At 42.5% G+C, this 22,108-nt stretch overlaps 1 protein-coding gene across 1 annotated transcript in view; it reads left to right on the forward strand.

Moving 5' to 3' along the window:
• The window catches only part of HERC3 (HECT and RLD domain containing E3 ubiquitin protein ligase 3), a 126,268-nt gene that overhangs the window by 48,240 nt on the left and 55,920 nt on the right, over positions 1-22,108 (forward strand). Inside the window, exons 6-13 of the mRNA XM_068233196.1 lie at positions 3,092-3,183; positions 3,272-3,402; positions 7,714-7,871; positions 10,332-10,408; positions 11,699-11,823; positions 13,440-13,499; positions 17,983-18,094; positions 20,691-20,880. Coding sequence (XP_068089297.1) covers positions 3,092-3,183; positions 3,272-3,402; positions 7,714-7,871; positions 10,332-10,408; positions 11,699-11,823; positions 13,440-13,499; positions 17,983-18,094; positions 20,691-20,880 — 945 coding nt within the window. The remainder of the gene's footprint in view (positions 1-3,091; positions 3,184-3,271; positions 3,403-7,713; positions 7,872-10,331; positions 10,409-11,698; positions 11,824-13,439; positions 13,500-17,982; positions 18,095-20,690; positions 20,881-22,108) is intronic.

Consider the following 22,108-nt stretch of genomic DNA (forward strand, 5'->3'; position numbering starts at 1 on the left):
AAAAGACTGGCTACTGACTAAGGAATTGTGGGAATACCTAGTGCTAAGCAAGCAAGTCCAATAGATGTAACCGTAGAAACAGCTCTTGAGTACAGCTATGACTGCTGAGTTCACTAATTGCAGCACAGCATGAAGATTTGCTTTCTTTTTGCACCTACTTTATCTTTAACATGTCAGCCTTTTATTACATAAAAAACGTAATTGGCTTTATTGGGCCTTAAACACACTGTGTCACCGTTAATTTGTACATGCCTGCGTCATACTAAACTAAATGTCTAGCAATATGATAATGGATACTGGCCAAGAAAATGTTTGCTTAATGAGAAAAATGCTAACCATGAGATTAAAACATTGACAAAGGACTAAAATAGCATGGTGCACAACATATTTATTTTAGCCAAAATTACAAACCCTTTTATAGTTTATTTTGTTGGTTCTTACAAAAAAAATCTACTTGACCCCAACAAAAAGCATTACCACCCACATACCCCCTTGTGGGGTCAAGAGTACCCTCCACCTAGCCATCCTCCAATATTTGGATCTATGAAGAGCTGTGTGTTCAGATGTGTTGTCACTGGCCAGAGAAGCTCAAATGTTAGTACATACTGAATTTATGGAGATGTATCCATTGTGACCAAATCTTGGGGCATGCTCGTTTTTCATGTATGCCACTGCATATCGCTTCCTTCACCCAACAATTTAAAACCCCCAAATCTGTTAAAGAGCATGAAGGGATATGCCTCAAGGTATTAGTACAATGCACATAGACTTAGAAGCCTATTAACACCATTATGACAAATCCATTCCCAGACTCCTGGTTAATGATTCCAAAATGGAGCCAGTAGGTTAGTAGTTGGTTATATGCCAATAAACATCAGCTATTGGTTCAGGCAGGTACAGATACTTATCTAAAGTGCAACGTTTCTTCTGTGATTTATAAAATATAAATCTGCTCAACAGTGTACTGGTTAAGAGCACCAACAGTGTACTGGTTAAGGGACCAGGGCTTGCCTCTCAGCTCTTCCTGTTCAGTAAGCCAATACCTGTTCAGTAAGGAGTCCTTAGGCAAGACCTCCCTTACACTGCAAGGTGGACTACTGAGCATGCCACTTAGTGACTGCAGCTCTCAAGCACTTTGAGTCCAACATGAGAGAAGCAGTATACAAATGGTAGAATTATTATAATTATTATTGAACTCTAAGGCCCATTCACTTAAAACAAATTCTGCATTTTATAAATTGTAAGGCTTAGCTCACATACACAGTCCTTATACCTAGTGTTTTATTACCTAATGCTTTTTAGTAACATGCACATAATTCAATCAGACAAGATACAGAACATTTATATTGTTCTTTTCACCTGGCGGACTCAAAGGCACGCTCCGTGGACGACTAGGATCATTAGGGAGCTTTGCCCAAAGACTCTTTACTGGCTATAGCTGGGATATGAAATCTTGTCAAATCCCACATCAAAGGGGCCAGTACCAGTAAGCTATCCAGAAGACCCATAAGGTGACTGCATGTAGTCTCTGTACCTTTTTAAATTTGTTCTTGTAGCCATCTAACCATTTCTTGTAAATGTAATAAAAACAAATATAAGATACATAATACAGGCAACATTAATATATGGACACCGGTACACAATACAGAATGGATAATTACCATGACAAATGTAACATGATGAATAACATGTATAACAGTCAGAGTGCAAGCTACAGACTGAGTAACAAATTCCAAGACACAAAAGGGTGAGAGAGCCCTGCCCGTGCGAGCTTACAATCTAAAGGCTAGTGTTATCTTCTGACTTTAAATCACAATTACAGTACACTTAGGAGGCTGGTCTGAATGATTAAAAAAACCTTCTAGAAAAATCTCAGGGGACACTAATAGCCCCAGATGGTGTAGTATGTCAGGCAATAGGTACATTTTAATGACACGAGGAAGGAGGAGTAATCACAAACCAGGGTTACACCTAAAGCAACCACTGCAAGTGTGTATGGAGACTGTACTCTCGATTCGTATAGCACTTGCATGATAAGAGTTGCCCAAGAATTGATACAATGATTTAAAACAGATTAAATTGAGGTAAGTGTTGGCTTACCTCCAAATCAGGGGACGAACCTATAAACTGGCAATAAGACATTTATTGAGCACAGTAAAAAAAAAACCCCAATGCATTTTGGGAGTTAAACCTCGAGTCTTTAGGTCAGTAGTGTGCCTGTAAAACATCTCAAAAGAAATGCACTCAGAACTAAAACTTAGAACATCATAATAGCATTAATGTCTCATAAACTGGCAATAAAGTAGATGGAGATGTATGTTAAAATGTATTACGTTAAAGAGACACTGAAGCGAAAAAAAAATATATGATATAATGGATTGGTTGTGTACTATGAATAATTACTAGAAGATTAGCAGCAAAGAAAATATTCTCATATTTTTATTTTCAGGTATATAGTGTGTTTTCTAACATTGCATCATTCTATATTATGTGCAGATTACACAACACTCTGCATTCAAAATGATTCTTTCAGAGCAGTCTGTGAACTAATGACCTCTACTCTGGCAGAGAAAAAGAAAACTGTTCACTTATAGTTGAGATAATAAAAGTCAGAAGACAGCCCTCTCCACGACTTTGAAAGTCGTAGAGCTTAATGGCTTTTTTGCATAGAGATAACAACTGCAGTTTCTTAACTCTTCCTGTACTGGAAACAATTATACTGATGTATCTGATCTTAATGTTTTATGTCTTAGCTGTACTACACATACAAATCATAATATCATAATTTTTTTCCCGCTTCAGTGTCTCTTTAAGTACAAAGGATATTAATAATTATTCAGATCATAAATCAAATAATCCTCATAAAAAGATATACTCATAAAATAATCTCTGGAAAATATAGGTGACTGAATGGAACATATATAATGTATCATGCAAAGCATATTAATATATAAAAAAAAACTATCTGTCACTGCTGTTCATCCAAATGCTAATGCTTGACAAGTCAGCGCTAAAAACGTCCGTTACTTTATCCCAACTAGCAGTGTGTGGAAAAATGTATGCATGAAGTAACATGTACCTACCATTGCAGTGCGAGAATCCCCCTGTCAAGTAAAACCCTTGCGGACCCAGAAGGTTGTGTATATAAGCTGTGGGGAAGAGCATACAGCTGTCCTAACAAAGGTAATGACTTAAAGGTGATCTTGTTATCTTTTACCATACTATCTGTTTTATAAAACTCAAAAAGGCCTATGCTGTTTACTTTTTATAGACCGGAGGGCTTTTTACATTTGGAGCTGGAGGCTGTGGGCAGCTGGGGCATGACTCTCTTCATAATGAAATCAATCCCAGGCGTGTCCTCGAGCTCATGGGCAGTGAAGTATCTCAGATCGCATGTGGCAGGTGAGCCGGCTAAATATTAACGACTAGTCATAATGAAATATTGTTTAGAAAGGTAAAAAGGGTACGTAAACTACACAGTCACTCCACAAAAACACACTATTTTTTTTAACTCTGTCCAGGCTTACATCCTTGGGTTGCCCCATTCTATGTCATTGCAGAACCCTGTAGCATTCTGCAGTACCTATTTGAAGGGACCTGGCCTACACTGCGACTTGGTAACATTATGAGAGGAGTTATAGCTAATGTTGCCACTTAGCGTAACTTCCTCAGCAGAATCCTATGGGAGGGGCAAGGTCCAGGTTACCACTCCACTGTTTCTCACAGCTTAGGCTGCCACTCACCTTACCTTCTGCAGCGCATTTTGGGAGGGGGCATGGCTTATTTTGCTATTTTTCCTTCCACCTGCAGCAATCTGTAGGAAGAGCCAGGGTGGCACTCCTATCCTTCTGTAGCCATGTATTGACTGGAGCACTTGCCCACGTCCTATATCATTGTATTGGAGGGGGCACGGTCCAGGCTGCCATTTACCCTACCTCTTGTGGTCCACCTTCCTGCAGAACCCTATGGAGGTGGGAGCAAATAGCCATTAATACATTATTCCTGCTAAAACACTAGCTAGTTGTTTCACTGTGAGGACAAGTTCAGTTTCAAACCATTTTCATTAATAATAGGAATACAGATGGAAAATTTGTAGGCCTATTTTTAGGGTGCAGATATTGTGTATTTGTGCATGAGTAAATACTGAACATGCACGCTCCAGTGAAACTGTGTCAAGAAAGCCAAATGTGACACATACACATTGTTTTTGGTATAGCCATTTGTTTGAAGGTTGTCATAGAACAGTGGTTCCCAAACTCTCAGGTCAGGACACGTCGGGATGAAACTTTGAATATTTGTGACACCTATAGCATCATGTGTTACAGTCAGAAAGCCTAACATTTTTACAGTATTAAGTAGTAACTAACTAGTAACTGTAAGCATCTGTCATAAGGGTTTGACAGTTGATTTGGAAAACTTTATAGTAGTTTTCATAATTTCATCACCTCTCTACTAATGAGATTATTACCTCTTATTGTAGAAAAGCAGTATTGCTGTAGTGTGCTAACCAACGCTCTGAGATAGAGATGTACAGTTCTGTTTTTGTTTTATTTTCCACTGTAAGAATTATGGTTCTCTCCCAAGTCTATACATCAGTGCCTGCAGTGAGTGAAGTTGTCTGTAATGCAGTTTTTTATAATAACTAATAAAAGGTCATAAAACAAATCGATTCCATTAATCTGATCATATTGTTTAGCAGTCTTCCTTTCCGGTAGGTGTCCTGAATAATAATTTTCCGATCAAATGAGATGATTGGGTATCGTTAATGCCCACCTTAATACTAACCCCCCTCTACCTACATAAAACCTGGAGTTCAGCTACAGTGTAGCTAAACTCCTGTACTCCCAGCCGAGGAGCTAAAAAGCAGCTCAAAGCCATACCCCCGCCAGCCGATAATTTACTTCTAGCTGCATACATTTGCATAAAATTAATACTTATAATGAATACCGCATCATCTTGAAATTGTTAGCATCTCATTTACTGTATAATCATTAATGTTCAGCACTATAGAAGTGGTGTAAAAAGCAAACGGGTATGTTGACATTTTTTTTTTATTAATTTGGCGATATACACAATACTGACAATAAAACTGCCCTTTTTTTCTTTTGTCATTTCTTGGCCACATATTCAGCTGAACAAAGCACCAAGCATAATTTCTGTCTGCCTGTCCCATCTAGCATTTTCTGTCTGGTGTTTTGTGCTTGGTGGCTCTTGCTTGCATGTATATACATCAACACTGAAGTTCTTGCAGAATGTATTTTTTGGCCTGTAGGGAAGGACATGTCCTTCAAAGGGGCCAACAATTCAGTGTCCCCGCAATCTATGACCACATTCAGATGAGTTGTTCTATCTTGTTTGGAGCTGTAACAGTGGATTGCGAGGGAAACTTGGTACAGATACACTTCCTTGAAGAATTTTATGATAACTAAGTGCTGGGTAGATCAGATTGGGTTTTACATAAAATAAAAAGCATATTCAGGGCTGGGGCACACCGAGCGGATTTTTTGGCGTTTTACAGCCGCTTGCGGCTGCGGATACGCTTGGTCAATGTATGTCAATGGGGTGGTTCATACCAGAGCGGGAGGCGTTTTGCTGAAACACATACTCCCGGGGTGAGGCATTTTTGGGAGGCGTTTCTGCCTCTAATGTAAAGTATAGGAAAAACGCAAACCACTCTGAAAAACGGCAGTTCAGAGCGGTTTTGCAAGCGTTTTTGTTACAGAAGCTGTTCAGTAACAGCTTTACTGTAACAATATATGAAATCTACTACACCAAAAAACGCTTCCCAAAACCGCAAAATGCTAGGTGAAAAGCTACAGAAAAATAAGAAAAAGCCTTTCAAAATCTGCTAGCATTTTGCAGATCTGCTAGCGGGTTTTGGTGTGCACCGGGCCTAAGATTTAAAGGTAGTTCCTTATCTGTCTTATCTGCTAGCTTCCCTTTGTCCACTAGAGCCCTTTTAGCAGCGTTTTGGAATCACCAGCTGTTCCAAAAGTGCTAGGCTAATGAAAGTCAATGGAGGTGACCCCACAGTAGTGATTATGAGTTACTGAAATCGTAGCCTGGCTATGTGTTTTCCTGTATGCTAATTTGTGGGTAGTTTGAGTCAGGAGTGTCAAAGAGCAGATTACCTAAAATGGCTTCCTGTCCTCACAATTTGTTATTTTAAAGAGAAACTCCGACCAAGAATAGAACTTTCTCCCAATCAGTAGTTGATACCCCCTTTTACATGAGAAATCTATTCCTTTTCACAAACAGACCATCGGGGTGCTGTATGACTGATATTGTGGTGAAACTCCTCCCACAAGAAACTCTTGAGTACCGTGGTACTCCTGGAAGTTTCCTGTCTGTGAACCTTGTTGCATTGTGGCAAATAGCTGTTTACAGCTGTTTCCAACTGCCAAAAAAGCATGCAGCAGCTACATCACCTGCCAACAGTAAAAATGTCACCATGTAATAAATGTCAGAATGTAAATTAGGGATTTAAAAGATTTTACAATGGGCAAACATTGACTAAATCATTTATACATAATTTATTGTAAAAATGAAGCACCTTTTTATTACATTATTTTCACTGGAGTTCCTCTTTAAGAGAATCTATGTTGATCTGTCACAGACTGGTGATTAATTAGTGTGCTTGGTCGAATGGAACATTTTATATTTTCAGAACTTGTTTTGCAAGTCAGACCTGAATAGAAATGTCATAGTCTGGTCAAACTCAAGCAGGGTGTGTTGCAAAACCATATATGTCAATAAAACATAATGATGTATTTGTATCTGCAGCTCCGGATTTCCCATCAGGTACAGTGTCTTTGTGCTCCATAGGTGTCTCCATTGGAGGGACTTACCTGTAGGCACGACAATTAGAGTTGCATCTGTTTCAAGGATGTCCCACTAGGTTAATGCTTGGTTCAGCCACACTTATCTGTATGTGTGCAAGGATGATGTAGTCTCATCCAGCAGAACTGCAAAAATAAAACTTGTGAAAACAAATATATATTGAATAGGTTTGTCAAGTGAAATTTCAGTCTTGCTGGGAGACTAGCAGTCCCTTCATTACATCCTTATTGTAAGAATTGCTTATTTATGCTGACAACATTTAGAGAAACCAGGGAAAGTATAGTGAAAGAGCCCTAAATCCACACCCAGAAATATTTATTGCCTAGGATTCCTTCTGCTTTAAGGGTAAGTGGGAAGCAATCCTTAGCAGTAATCCCGACTCAGACTCGGGCTGGAAATCCGTAGCTCAAAGGGGTAACCCCGAATTGGATCCATGGGAGGTGTGTAATGTGCAGGGCTTCCGCAGATCTATCAAGCGGTATGATTTTTAGGGGTCTAAGGCGTGTGAAAAAATTGCACTGCTTTTAGACACTAAAATCCAGAAATAATCATAACGCCTGGGAGGTTGTTAATCTCTGCCTTTGTCACCGTTGTCCTATTATGGCTGACACAGAGTAGGGAACAGGCTGAATACGGCTTGCGATAGTCTGGTTCACCTATAACATGCTCGGGAAGAGTGATCAAATCCCATGTCCCAATTTGTACATGTAGTGGCGTAATATCCACATATCCATACATTGTGCTTTCACAGACAAGAGTTGTTTCCCTGAATTTGTAGATCCAAAGCGTGCATAACGGGTATTAAATAGTACATTTTTATGTTGTAATGTTATCCGCATACACTTTTGGAATATCCTTTTTTTATATTTGCAGACAGCACACCATCGCCTTTGTGCCTTCTTCAGGGCTCCTCTATGCATTTGGATGTGGAGAACATGGTCAGCTTGGCACTGGAAAAACAAATAATGTCACCTGTCCCACTTTGGTTAAAGGGAAGTGGGTCACACACTGTATTAAGGTTCCACGTGTTGGTAAGTAGTAGCAGTTGTGTCTATTAGTATAAAGGACAGTTACGTAAGACCTCAATGAGTGTATTTCATTAAAACGAACACAGTGAATCCAGCGCAGGAGACTTGGGTCACACGGAGTAACTTCGGCGCCATCAGAAGATGGAGCTAAAGTTACTTTTAAAACACAATAATTCGGCTTCCAGCAATGCTGGAAGCCGAATTATTTCATTCCCCACCATCCATGGCGGCCTGAAGGGGAAATAGTATGTAATACGGCCGGGACTTGTGCAGCAGCAGGATAAGCCATATACCGGCTGTATCCTGCACCCAAGTCTCCCGCACCGATTCCTCTCGTACGCCATTAAAATGCTTCACCAGGGAATGGGCCAGGGTCAATAGGCATGTAATGTAAAGCCCATCTAAAGCCAACAAATGGAATAAGGCTTTATTCTGAAGGAATCGTGTTGCTTAGAATAATATTCACTCATCCTGATTGATATTAGATTTTTCCCTGTTCAATCTTGGGTGTAGTTGGGCTTGAGTATACTAACAGCAAATAATAAATGAAGCAGTATGTTTTACTTATTTTATAAGACAAATATTAAGAAAATAAGGTAAACGTCTTAGTTTCATTAATTAACTTAAGTCGTGACCTCCCTAAGCTTCTTACACACACTAGACTGGTGGAGGGTCAACTTTGCAGTTGAGCTCAGGCCGAGGGCATTTGTTGTTTCTTTCTCACCGTGCCCTCTCCGTTGTGTGTCTTTCCCTTGCCTGTCCTTTTTCCTCCATGGAAACAGACCATGTCACTACTCTACAGGCTGGAAATGCTTCTGTACTGCCTCACCTAGTGGGCATGTTACTTTCCATGAACAGAGCTGAAATACGCCTTTTGTTTTATTCGCTACTAGTAGACCCAAGCCCGTTTTAACAACGGGCTCTAGGTCTTTTTCCGGCCGCCGCCAGTGCACATGCGCCCGCCCGCACCCGCCCACCTCGCTTGCCTGCCCGCACCCGTCCACCTCGCTCGTCCGCCTCGCTTCCTGGTCCAATCCAGCTGTCCATTACTGCGCACATGCGCAGTAACAAAAAACCTGGGACACAGGAACAGCTGCTGGATGCAGCGACAGTTTGGGTTTTATTATAGAGGATATCCATCGGTGTATATCTGTATACAGGTAGTCTCTGTTTAACGAACAAGATAGGGACTGTATGTTAGCTCTTAACCTAAATCTGTTTTTAACCTTAACCTAAACTGAGAGGGATATGGACGTTTCCTTTTAAACAATACCAGTTACCTGGCAGTCCTGCTGATCTCTTTGGATGTAGTAGTGGCCGAACCACAGACCTGAAACAAGCATGCAGCTAATCCAGTCTGACTTCAGTCAGAGCACCTGATCTGCATGCTTGTTCAGGGGTTGTGGCTGAAAGTATTAGAAACACAGGATCAGCAGGAGAGTCAGGCAACTGGCATTATTTTAAAAGGAAAAATCCATATCCTTCTCAGTTTGTGTTCCCTTTAAGTTGGAACAGATATACTTCTCTATTGAATATCAGGCCAGGACAAGCTGGGACATGTAGTCACTCTGCAGTGGCACCGATAGAAGCCTAAAATAGTCCAATGTCACAGAACAGACAGTAATATTGCCAGGAAATGATTGAATACTGTAAACAGTAAGCAAGTTGCAAGTGGGTACTTAGCTCTACAATGTTATGTCATCCCTGGATTTCCCTATCTGCTAGCTTTCCTGCTCCTGCCACGGTCTGGCTGCTTGTCTGTTCCGTCCGCCCTTGTGTGAGCAGTGTCCCTTGCAGAACAAAATTCTCCTGTACCCCAGCATGTATCTCTCTGCATTTCCAATTATTAGCTGATCACAGTAGTGTGAAGTCAGAGGGGGCTGAAGCCATGTGAAACAGAAGACCAGCAACGAAGATGACTTCATTATGTGAAGGGATTGGTGGCCTTTTACACCGGCGGGCCGTTTGTAAGTTGGGGACTACCTGTATATAGCATAACTCCAGTCAGGCTAACTGCTACAATCACCACAGATAGCTGGAGTCCAGCACCCAAATTACACACTCGGCGGCGCCATAACCTCAAATTACATTGCAGCCTATGGTGGCACCCAAATTACCAGGCGTGCCTCGTCTGTTTTGCTTTACAGAGAGTATAGGACTATTCACACAGGTCCTTGTCGTACAGGTGTATCCAGTCTATGATTCCTGCCCTATTAATGGAATCAAAGACCAGTTTTGTCAGTTGCCTGTATGTTTTTTGGATTCTGAGAGGGAATCTGCCAATACATTAAAATATGTTACCTGTGTCTTGGCGGAATTTAGACTGAAAAAAAAACCCTTCTATAGTGCTACCCATATTTATATGTAGCTTTTATGTGTTACCTAGTGATATTTTCATATTTAAGTGTTGTTTGGAATATATTTTCTTGTACTTGTTTATGAGTGTGTGGTTTTGCTTAACAGAGCCATCTTCTTGCCATATTATCAAGCACATTTTCTGTGGATGGGACAAATCATTTGTACTCTGCTCGCACTCAGAGGTGAGACTGATGTCATATTGGTATGAGCATGAGTAGTATGAGTATGAGGTGAGTATGATGTCATACTACTTATTGGGAATGCTGGAGTAGATAATCCCTAGTTATTTTTTGTTAATATCCTTAGGCAAGAGGAAGTTTTCTATAGTAACATGTGGTATTGGTATTGAGTGCCTGAAGACATTCAACTAATAAAAGTGATTGTCTTTGTAATATTCACTAATGTTAAAGCCCTAGTTTAAGCTCATTTTTGTGAGAAATATATCCTTATTTGTAGTGGGTAATGTTTTATGCATTGCAAGTAAACCATGTTTGTATTATTATTATTTTTATTATTATAATAAGCCTGTTGGGTTTTCCAGTGCTAGTATGAGATGCAACTTGGTAAGACTGAATAGCAATAGGAACTGACTGTCCAAACTCCTCCCCATCCTTTCATCACTTACATGAGGTCAGACACCCCTCCTGATCAGTTTGTAATACCTTCATAGGGCTGGTGTACACCAGAGCGATTCTGCAGAGGGAAAACCGCTTGGCTAATGAAAGTGAATGGGCTGGTGCACACCAGAGAGGTTCGTTTTTTCCACAAACGCAAACTGGGGGGCTGCAGAATTTTTGAGATTTCTGAGGCGTTTCTGCCTCAATGTTAAAGTATAGAAAAGTGGAAAATGGCTCTGAAAAACGCTAGATCACAGCTGTTTTCCAGGCGTTTTTGTTACAGTAGCTGTTCATTAACCGCTTTCCTGTAACAATATTTGTAATCTGATACACAAAAGCGCTCCAAAAAACGCTAGGCATGTTTAGAAAACATGCCTAGAATCGCTCTGAAATCTGCTTCAAAAACCTCAAGCGGTTTGCAGATCTGCTAGAGGTTTTTGGTGTGCACTGGGCCTTACTCTCAGCAGTTTTATATAAAAAAATGAACATTTTAGAAGCTTTTTATTGATAAGAAGTACACACAACTTTTATAATCTTGAGGTGCTGCCCACAAAGGGGTCCTGTATGTTAGAGGTGGGCTATGTCAATTGATTATTTTTGTGCTGGTAAAGGAACTTTCCTGGTAGTAAGAAGCTACTGGATGCAGCTTACTTTGAATAAGTTGCAGAAAGCACAGACCTGCAATGCAAAGATTTTGTGAATTGCTAATAAAAAATTGCTATCGTGCTTTTAAATAAAGTCTTATGTAATTTGCCAAAATCGTAGGAGATTTTGGTGATATTCCAAATTGCTGCTAGCTAACGGAAGTGTACGGTGGAGTAAATGTTTTTTTTTCATTTCCTGTATATCTCTTAGAACCCTGAGCCAGCTGAGGACTTCCGCACCTGCCAGAAGGTGAATTACACCTGCCGCATAAATGATGAAACAATTGACCAATGGAGACAGAAAGTGATGGATAATAGTAATTCAAACTCCATGAAGTAGGTATTCTTGTAGATGGTTAATGTACAAACACACTTGCAAAGAAGGGATAGGGATTTGATCTTTTGGGCGGTGAGACTACAGCCTTGCGGCACATTTCTGTTGCTGTGGAAGGAGGTAGGGTGGGACAACGTCACATTGTGTGATAGATAAGCTTTCAGCAGCAGGGGTAAGGAGGAGAACAATACGCTCGGCCGAGACAATACAGCACTCTGGGTTCCTCATCACCCCAGAGGATGTGCAAACACTAGGTTCTTGGCAGCGACTTCCCCGACCGCCTCAGCCAAGAAACCTCAAGTCGGTGTAAAAGTCTTCTCATAGAGTATTAATTCACACATTACTTCGTGCTGAGACTGTTCCTGAGGTGCTTTACTGAGAGCATTGAACATCTCACATCACTAACTGTTCCTCAGCGGGCTCACTATCTATTGTCCTCACAATCTAATGTCCTTGTCTCATTTTAGGGTGATTTTTTGGGGGAGGGGAAGTTATTTAAAGGGACTCCGAGCAGTGCAGAAACTATGGAAAGATGCATATCATTTTAAAGCTCTCTTTCTCCTCTTTCCAATGATATATAAACCGCCGCCCTATTCCTTTTCGTTTTCGCTATTTTCGCGATTGAAATTGCCGCAGCCGCGATTTCGATCGCGAAAATAGAGAAAACTAAAAGGTGTAGGGCGACAATTTAGGTGTCGCCAGAAAGAGGAGAAAGAGAGCTTTAAAATAATATCCATCTTTCCATAGTTACATTGTATTACACAGGGTGACTTTTTCTGCTGAATGGAGCTGCTGACTTTGAGAAAAAGTCGCCCTGTGTAATACAATGTAACTATGGAAAGATGGATATCATTTTAAAGCTCTTTCTCCTCTTTCTGGCGACACCTAAATCGTCGCCCTACGCCCTAAATCATTGCGGCTGCAGCTATTTCAATCACGAAAATAGTGAAAACTAAAAGGAATAGGGCGACGGTTTATATATCATTGGAAAGAGGAGAAAGAGAGCTTTAAAATGATATGCATCTTTCCATAGTTTCTGCACTGCTCGGAGTCCCTTTAACCTGGGGCCTGTTAAAAAATAAATAAAAAACGTGCAAGGAGAGGGATAACCTACAAGCTGTAAAGCTTGTATATCATAATGCTGTGCCAGCCCTTTGTGATGCAGTACGTTCAGATTGGTAAAAGGGTGCCGCTCTCTCTTGGTTTACAGGTCTGTATAGCCATATTTCTGTATCATAAGTGAGCGTGGGAGGTTTGGGTAGGCGATAATGTTCTAGCATGAAAGCATTTTTAATGTGTAAACATATTCTGTATCATTTACATATCTCTGTTGTTAAAGTGGACCCAAGTGCTTTATTTGCGTAGCTCTTATAAATCTATTGGCATTGTTTATATTAAAAATAACAAAATAAAAATTATGCTAGCCTGGGCAAAATGAGTTTTCTTTTACACTTTTTCTATATGGAAGAAATTGGATAATGCTTTTATCCAGCTAGAAAGTTTTTGATGATCCTAAGCTATTAAGATGCACATTTGAATCTATGTGAATGTACAGCGTGCAGCTTTATTTAATGGTAAATCACATTAAACAGGATTAATATTGTTTTTTATTTAACAGTGGCATAGTGCAGACTCTTTCCTCCTCAGCCTGCTGGAATGGAAGCTTCCTGGACAAGAAGTAAGCACTGACGTTAAAGCTTAACCCAAGCCAAAATATTTCATGAAGTTTGGGATAGTGTGGTAATATGGTTAGAACATTGTATACTTGCCTGGGTGATGTTCTTCATTTTCTACAAATTCTCCCACATTCCATAACAGACAGCATTGGAAATTCAAACAGAAATCAATTGTACATTGGCGAAGAGAACCTTCTTCTTATCATGTAAGGTCCCTAACTTCCTTATCCCTGAACCTCTAGGGATCACATTAAAGCCATAGATGTCACTGGATATGGAATAAACAATAACAATAATATTTATATAGCGCTTTTCTCCCTGGGGACTCAAAGCGCTGTGACCCTGCATTATGCAGTCTCAAAGGCTAGGGAAAAGAGGTGAGTTTTTAGCCTTTTTTTAAAGCTGTCCAGAGAAGGAGCCTCTCGTACTGATTGTGGAAGTGAGTTCCATAGAGTAGGGGCTGCATAGGAAAAGGCCCGAGCACCAAATGTTAAGTGTATCCTGGGAATAACCAGCTTCATCTTGTTGGCAGAGCGGAGGGTGCGTGGAGGGGCATAAAGTTCCAATAGATCCGCTATGTATTTGGGTCCCATGTGGTGTAGAGCCTTGAATGTCAGCAGGCAGATCTTAAAATTGATTCTCCATTTTACTGGCAACCAGTGAAGAGTTTGCAGTACTGGGGTGATGTGTGAGCTGCGGGGGGCATTGGCTAGGAGTCTGGCTGCAGCATTCTGTACTAGCTGTAAGGGGCGCAGAACCTTATCTGTAGATCCGATTAACAGGGCGTTGCAGTAGTCTAGGCGGGAGGATACAAATGCGTGAACCAGGGCAGGTAGGTCTTCAGCTGGGATAAGGTGTTTTATTTTCGCTATATTTCTTAGATGGAAGAAGGAAGACTTGACGACAGCTGATACCTGCTGTCTGAGTTTTAGATTTCCATCCAGGATCACCCCAAGGTTTCGCACAGAGTCTTTATACTGTACAGTATCTCCCCCAATTGCTAGTTTGAGGTGGTGAGCGTTTTGAACTTTATCCATCATGTGTGGACCACCTACCACCAACACCTCTGTTTTGTCAGAGTTCAGCCTCAGCCAGCTGGTGTTCATCCAATTTTGTAAATCCACTAGACACGCATTTATGGATGCTGATGGGTCTTGGGTGCCAGGCTTGAAGGACAGATACAGTTGTGTGTCATCTGCATAACAATGGTATCCTAAACCATAGTTCTGGATTATTTTGCCCAGTGGGAGCATGTAGACTGCAAAGAGTAATGGTGATAGTACAGAACCCTGTGGAACTCCATAGGCAAGTGGCACTGGATTAGAGTAGTGTGTGCCCAGACATACTTGCTGTGTCCTGCCAGATAGGAAGGTCTGAAACCAGCTAAGAACAGTACCCCTTAGGCCACAGTAATTCTTCAGTCGCTGGATTAGTATTTCATGGTCCACAGTATCAAATGCTGCTGACAAGTCAAGAAGAATCAGAATTGAGCAATCACCCTTGTCCCTTGCAGTAAGTAGATCATTCATTACTCGGACTAATGCTGTTTCAGTGCTGTGCCTTTTCCTGAATCCTGACTGAAAAGTATCAAAGATGTTGTTATCTGTAAGCCTGGCTTCTAGCTGGTTGGTGACTGCTTTCTCGATAACTTTTGATAGGAATGGTAAGTTCGCCACAGGTCTGTAGTTGGTTACAGAATCAGGATCTAGTGATGGTTTCTTCAGGAGGGGTTTTATGATTGCTTTCTTTAGTTCTTCTGGGAAAAGTCCACTTTGCAAGGAGCACTGAGTGATTTTGTGAAGTGCTGGCCTGAACAGCGCTGGGCACTGCATTAAGGATCCAGTTGGGCCAGGATCCAGGTCGCAGGTAGTGGGGCGGAGACTTTGAATGAGAATTCCAAAATCTTCTACACTCAGAGTGTCAAAGACTTGCCATGGTGGTACGGTAGTAGGCATATGCAACGTCCAGTGGTCAATTGATGAAGGGATGCTGACAGCAGTAATGACAGAAGTTACAAGCTTTTTCCACCCAGTCTAAATTTAACAGGAAAAATGGAATTTGGCTTTTAAGCTCTGAAAAGTACAATAAGTTAGCTTTACAGTCCATCTTGTATGCGTCCATTTTAGAATACAGCAGTCTGCTTAAAGTGGTAGGATCAGCCATACTATGCCAGGGGAAAAAAACACATATATAAGTAGATAAATACTTGATCTACTTACATAACACATGTATTATACTGTCCACGTTTTGATTTCAGTGAATGTTATATAGTAAATGATGAGAATTCTGTTAGTGGTGGGGGCCATGTCTTTTGCCCACAGTTAAGGCTAACTCGTGATGTCATTTCTGCCCTTTACTTTTTTTCTTGTCTCCTCCAATTGCTGAGTCACCTCAGCCTTGCTTGTAAACACAAGTGAGTAGAGGATTAGGTTTCAGATAAGAAGCTGTCAGGGAAATAAAGGGAAGAGGAGGAATAGATTATAGATAAAAAGAACCCCCAGCATGCAATTCTTTGGCACCACTAAAGGGCTAGTGTTCCTTAAGTATGTGATAACTCCAAATCATAACAGCAGAAAAAGTTTTGAATGCAGGGTTAGCATCTTTATCACTTAATACACAGACCAGTTGCTGTTGAAATTTGATTTTTATGGTGACGATACCGTTTTAAAGAGACACTGAAGCGAGAATAAATCTCGCTTCAGTGCTTATATTCAGCAGGGGCATGTGTGCCCCTGCTAAAACGCCGCTATCCCGCGGCTGAACAGGGGTCCCTTCACCCCCAACCCCCCCCCCCCCCCCCCCTGCAAAATCAACAACCAACTTGGTCGTAGATTTTGCTGCTCTTCAGGCAGGGCTAACGGCTGCAGCCCTGCCTCTCAGCACCGTCTATCAGCGGCTCATCGCCGCCTCTCCCCCGCCCCTCTCAGCGAAGGAAGACTGAGGGGGGGGGGGAGAGGCGGAGATACGCGCTGACAGACGCGCATGAGGCAGGGCTACGGCCATTAGCTCTGCCTGAATGCGGAAGTGATCCCCCGCTGCACGGAGGGGAATTAGGAGGTAAGGGACCCCCGTTTAGCGGCGCAATAGCGGCGGTTTAGCAGGGGCACACGTGCCCATGCTGAATATAAGCACTGAAGCGAGATTTATTCTCGCTTCAGTGTCTCTTTAAAAGTAACCCGAGGTGAGAGGGATATGGACGGAGACTGACATATTTATTTCCTTTTAAACAATAACAGTTGCCTGGAAGTTCTTCTCATCAGTAGTGTCAGAAACACACACCTGAAACAAGCAAGTAGCTAATCTTGTCAGATTTTTGTCAGAAACCTCTAATCTACATGCTTGTACAGGGTCTATGGCTAAAAGCATTATGCTAAGTACACACGATACAATGTTCTGTTAGATTTACCTGCCTGATTGACTTTTCCAACATTTCCGGGCTTCATTTTGATCGATTTTCCGATTGACTCCCATTCACTTCTATGGAAATCGATCTTAATTTCGATCGATTTTTTGATAAATTTTCTAATCGGACATGTTGTAAAAAATCGATCTGGCAGGTTAATCTAACTAAAAATTGTATTGCGTGTAGGCAGTGGATCAGCAGGACAGTCAGGCAATATGAATTGTTTACAAAGAAAATAAATATGTCCTCCTTCATATATCTCTCACCTCAGGTTCCCTTTATTAATGTGTGTTTACAAATCTTTCTAGTAGTGTTGAACTCTTAGTCTGTGTAGGGTAGTATGCAACGTACACTGTAACTGGAGCCTGAACTTTCTATGGGGCTAATTGGATTTGGGAACTGCAGGTCATTAAAGAGGAACTGTAACGACAAAACGTCCCCTGGGGGGTACTCACCTCGGGTGGGGGAAGCCTCCGGATCCTAATGAGGCTTCCCACGCTGTCCTCCGTCCCTCAGGGGTCTCGCTGCAGCCCTCTGTGCAGCGGTGACGTCAATATTTACCTTCCCGGCTCCTGCGCAGGCGCTCTGACGGCTGTCGGCTCCAAAGTAGGCGGAAATACCCGATCGCCGTCGGGTCTGCTCTACTGCGCAGGCGCAAGTTTCCGGCGCCTGCACAGTAGAGCGGACCCGACGGAGATCGGGTATTTCCGTCTATTTCCGTGCCGAAAGCAGCCACAGCGCTCCCGCTGGAGCCAGCAAAGGTAAATATTGAAGTCACAGTCGGGCCTGTCGCCGGCTGTTCGGAGGGCTGCAGCGAGACCCCCGTGGGACAGAGGACGGCGTGGGAAGACTCATTAGGATCCGGAGGCTTCCCCCACCCGAGGTTAGTACCCCCCAGGGGAGGTTTTTCATGTTACAGAGTCTCTTTAAATGACCCCCAGTCAGTTGGTTCAAAAATTCCTATTATCCCAGTGCAATTGTTATTATCATGCATGTTATTAAATCCCTTTTTACACAAGACAGACTAAATTATTTAATGTCTATATATTGCTTTGCAAATCACCAAGTGCCTTTCTTTGCAGAAATGATGAACATTTTAAAACGAGCCCTAAGATCCCAGGAATTGACATGTTGTCCATTAAAATACTCTTTGAGAAGCTGATGAACTCCCACCATTCCAGACTGCTAGAGCAGGTAAATCCCAGTTTTCGACTATTGCTATGCAGGCTAGAACAGTTAATGCGGTGAGGCTGCATCACCTCCATGGAAAGAGGAGTATGGGTGCTTTCATTTCTGACTGCCTGTAGCTTGTGCATTATCATGCTTATTGTCTATACATTTAAAGGGGTACTGTAGGGGGGTCAGGGGAAAATGAGTTGAACTTACCCGGGGCTTCTAACGGTCCCCCGCAGACACGGCGGCCTGCGTTGCCGTGTCCTCGATCCCGCTGATGTCATCAAGAGCGCACAGCGCAGGCAGAGTATGGTCTGTGTCTGCGCAGTACACTCCTGGTGACATCAGCGGGAGCGAGGACACGGCAACGCAGGCGCAGTGGTTTTCTGACTTTAAAGTCAGAAATTCCAGAAGTGAACCGGAGGCGGGGCCGGAGCATTGGGGAGTGGCTGCGCCAACACAGGATGTCTGCGGGGGACCATTAGAAGCCCCAGGTAAGTTCAGCTCATTTTCCCCCGACCCCCCCTACAGTATCCCTTTAATGCTTTCTGAATCATACTGCAAATGTCTGCTTGGGAGTCATGCTCTTCCTCATTGCTGTAGTCTTCCCTCATCCCCATAGTGTCAAGGACTTGAATTTATATGTTCCATCTCCACTGCATTGGTAGTATAATGGGTGGTAGCAGGTCTTCCCTTGGGCTGAGCAGCCTGTAGCGCTGATGTATGTAGAATAGTTCCATGTTTTCAATTGGATTTAAACCCAGTACACTAGCAGTGCAAACCAGGGGTAGATGATGCAGTCTTCATGCTATTCACAGGTTAGGGTTATGGTGGAATTTCACTAGACATTAGACGTACTCAAATTTAGAAATCTAAATTTGTACAGGCAAATGCAAATCTGTATTGTCTGTAGTGGAAAATGGTGCTATTTTGACCTGAGTTTGAATCTTGTCTTATATGCAGGAAATTAATTCTAATGATAATGCTGGTTATATTAACATTTCCTTACTTAAAGCTATTTTGCAGCCATCTGGTTTTAAGTAAAACTGTATTTGCCTGCCTTTTGATTTTGTTTCTAACTGCAGTTGTTAGGTATGCAATACTGCCAATACATACTAAGTACATAGCAAATGATGCATCCAATAATATGGGTGAGTTTCGTGAAGACTCAATACTGACTTTGAGCAGTAAGAGCTATTCCCACTTCCGCTGCATGGGCTTCGCCGTGACTTGCATAATGCTGGTTGGCCTGCTTGGCACTGTGGGAAAACAAAATCTAGCTGGTAGCATTTTAATGTGGCGCTCCATTATTTTCTATTGGATTGGTCCATGTCTGACACCTGTTTGGCCGACACTGCATATGTGAACGTCCCTTACAGTAAGTGTAAACATCCATGATATGGAACGGATTTAGACTATGTTATACTCGGTTTACTCAAGCACATCATAATACATTTGGTGCCAGCCACTTATTGAGTGGAAAAGCATCAGTGATCGACTAAACAAAATTGAGAAATAATAATGAAGTTTGTCCCAATCGATCACAAAACGAGATGTAAAATAGAGAAAAATACAAATTTTATTGATACTCAAAACTTTGAAAGTGACCGTGAATTAAAAAATATGCATGAGATCCCCTTATAGGCTGTCTCACTCACTCACTCACTCACTCACTCACTCACACCGGCCAGACCAGTGCACACACGGCACAATAGAATTCAGAGATTGTGCTTTCACAGTTCCAAACAGGAATAATAGTATGCCTCAATTTTCAAAAAGTCCATCCATTTGTTTTGCAGAGTGGTAACCAAGAACTGATGAACCAGTCAGGGTAATATTGCAGCAAGGGGTTAATGCAACAGCAAGTATAGGCAGGCAAGCAGTTAGCTCACAGATTAATATGCAAGGTAGCAGACATGGCAAAAGCAAGCATGGCAGTTCATGGGTCAGTCAGAAAAAAGTGCAGCAGCATATGCGGTGAAATGTCCAAGCAGACAGGTAGGCAGCTCAATGGTATCAGTACCAAGCAGAAACGAGCATAGCAGCTTGATGATCAAAGTCGGTGAGTTGTGATAACACAAGATTCGCATGTGAGACTGCGCCCACAAACTGCACAAAATGAAAGCATGTTGATCGACCTACACTCAAGGATGTTTGGCATATCATGTCTCATAAACTTGCTGGTTCAGACTCCATAGCCCTGAGGAGCTTGTCATGCAAAGTCTGTCCAGGCTGCCCTCACCGCAGGTGTGGTGTGGAGAATGGTGGACGGTAGCATTACGTGACCGGTAGATCCGGGAGGCTGACCTAGGCAGAGAGTAGGGAGAGTTGGCGGGGCTGAGTTGGGAAAAATTGCAACCCTGAATGCATTTTAAATGTCGGTAGTGGTTCAGAGCCAATTCTGATGCAAAAAGTCCATCTGCATAAGCCTTAAAAAGTCACCAAACTTGGGATTTGCTCATGTCAGTCTTGGGTGTAGGAAAACAACATTTTTGTATGTGGGGTGAATGCTAAATTTTATATGTAAATACTGTATTGTTGCTTAAAATGTCTTGATTGATCGTTTCAACTATCATAGCTTGGTAATACACTTATTTATTATCTTTTCTGTTGCTAGATTCTGAAGGGTTTTGAAAGTTTTTTGATACCGCAACTCTCCAGCTCTCCGCCAGATGTAGAGGCAATGCGGATTTACCTTATCCTCCCAGAATTCCCTCTGCTCCAGGACTCCAAGTACTATATAACACTGACTCTGCCATTAGCTATGGCTATATTACGGCTGGACACCAATCCAAGCAAAGTGCTAGGTAACCTTTTCTTTACAGTGTGATGTTTCACTGTGCGTGTAAATTAACAAAAGGAGTTCACAGCTCCAACTTCCACCTGTACAAAAAGCGACATCGATAATGCATTACTTCAGAAAGTAGTCAGGGCCATGCTAATAATTCTTTTATGTCCCTGTAAGGCAGGTATACAGTATACCCAGAACTCATGTCTGCAAGTTGGGTTATATGGCTTTGTAAACTCAGTTGCCATGGGTGTGATATAAGCCAATGGTTCTGTGCTCACGGTCCTGGAGATGGGTCTCTACTCTTCATACTAATCATGCAGCACAGTGTCTTATGAATGGAGGGGTGGAGAACCAACATACATAGCATTACATGGCCTCTTGGAAGCCAGACGCAGAGCAATCTTGTGAGGGCTCAGTCACCTGAGGATTTCCGAAAGAGGTTCCATGAATAGTTAGTGTTAGAATTGATCGTTAAAATTGTATCTCACTGGTGTGCCCCCTTATCAGCCAAAGTATGGTTGATATGTGGTGCTTCACTTCATGTACATTTTTAGGACAATGTATTGTAAAGGATTGCCAGGGCAGTGCTGGTCCAGGTGGTAGGGGGCATTCCCCCATCCCCAGGCCACTCTCTTTCCCTTATGGCCCATACTCACGGGCTACATTTGTGGCCTGTCGCCAGCACACGTGAGCGTGTGCGTGTGACAGGCCGGCGACAGCTCGTCGCCAGGTCCCTCCGCGTACACACGCGGAAGAGGGATCAGCTGTGCGATGGAAGCTGTCGCCGACGTTTCTCCCCCTTGCCGGAAGCGCCGTGCATTTTCTATTATGTTACTGTCGCTAGTCCACATACTCACGCGGACTAGCGACAGTTGCGGTGGCAACTGTCGCCGGGCGATTGACCACGCCAATCGCTTGGCGACAGCAGCGACGAGCGACGGTTCGGGCGCCTCATACTCACGGGCGACCTGTCACCGCAACACGCGCGCGCCGCGTGTTGCGGTAACAATTGTAGCCCGTGAGTATGGGCCATTAGAAGGGGCTATTTAGGGCCATCTGCATATGCTAATGTGGCCACATTGATGCTAAACCAGCTATTGCTCCTGTGTGATTTTCTCTCTGCAAAGCAGCAACTCCCAGAGAATGCAGTCTCCCCAGCCTCCCTCACCTCCCTCATGGTGATTGGACAACAGTTTGGGAGAGATATTAGGTGGGAAGTGTGACGCCTACGTGGTTCCCGAGAA

This window comes from Hyperolius riggenbachi, chromosome 1 (genome assembly GCF_040937935.1).
Source record: "Hyperolius riggenbachi isolate aHypRig1 chromosome 1, aHypRig1.pri, whole genome shotgun sequence".
NCBI classification, from domain to species: domain Eukaryota; kingdom Metazoa; phylum Chordata; class Amphibia; order Anura; family Hyperoliidae; genus Hyperolius; species Hyperolius riggenbachi.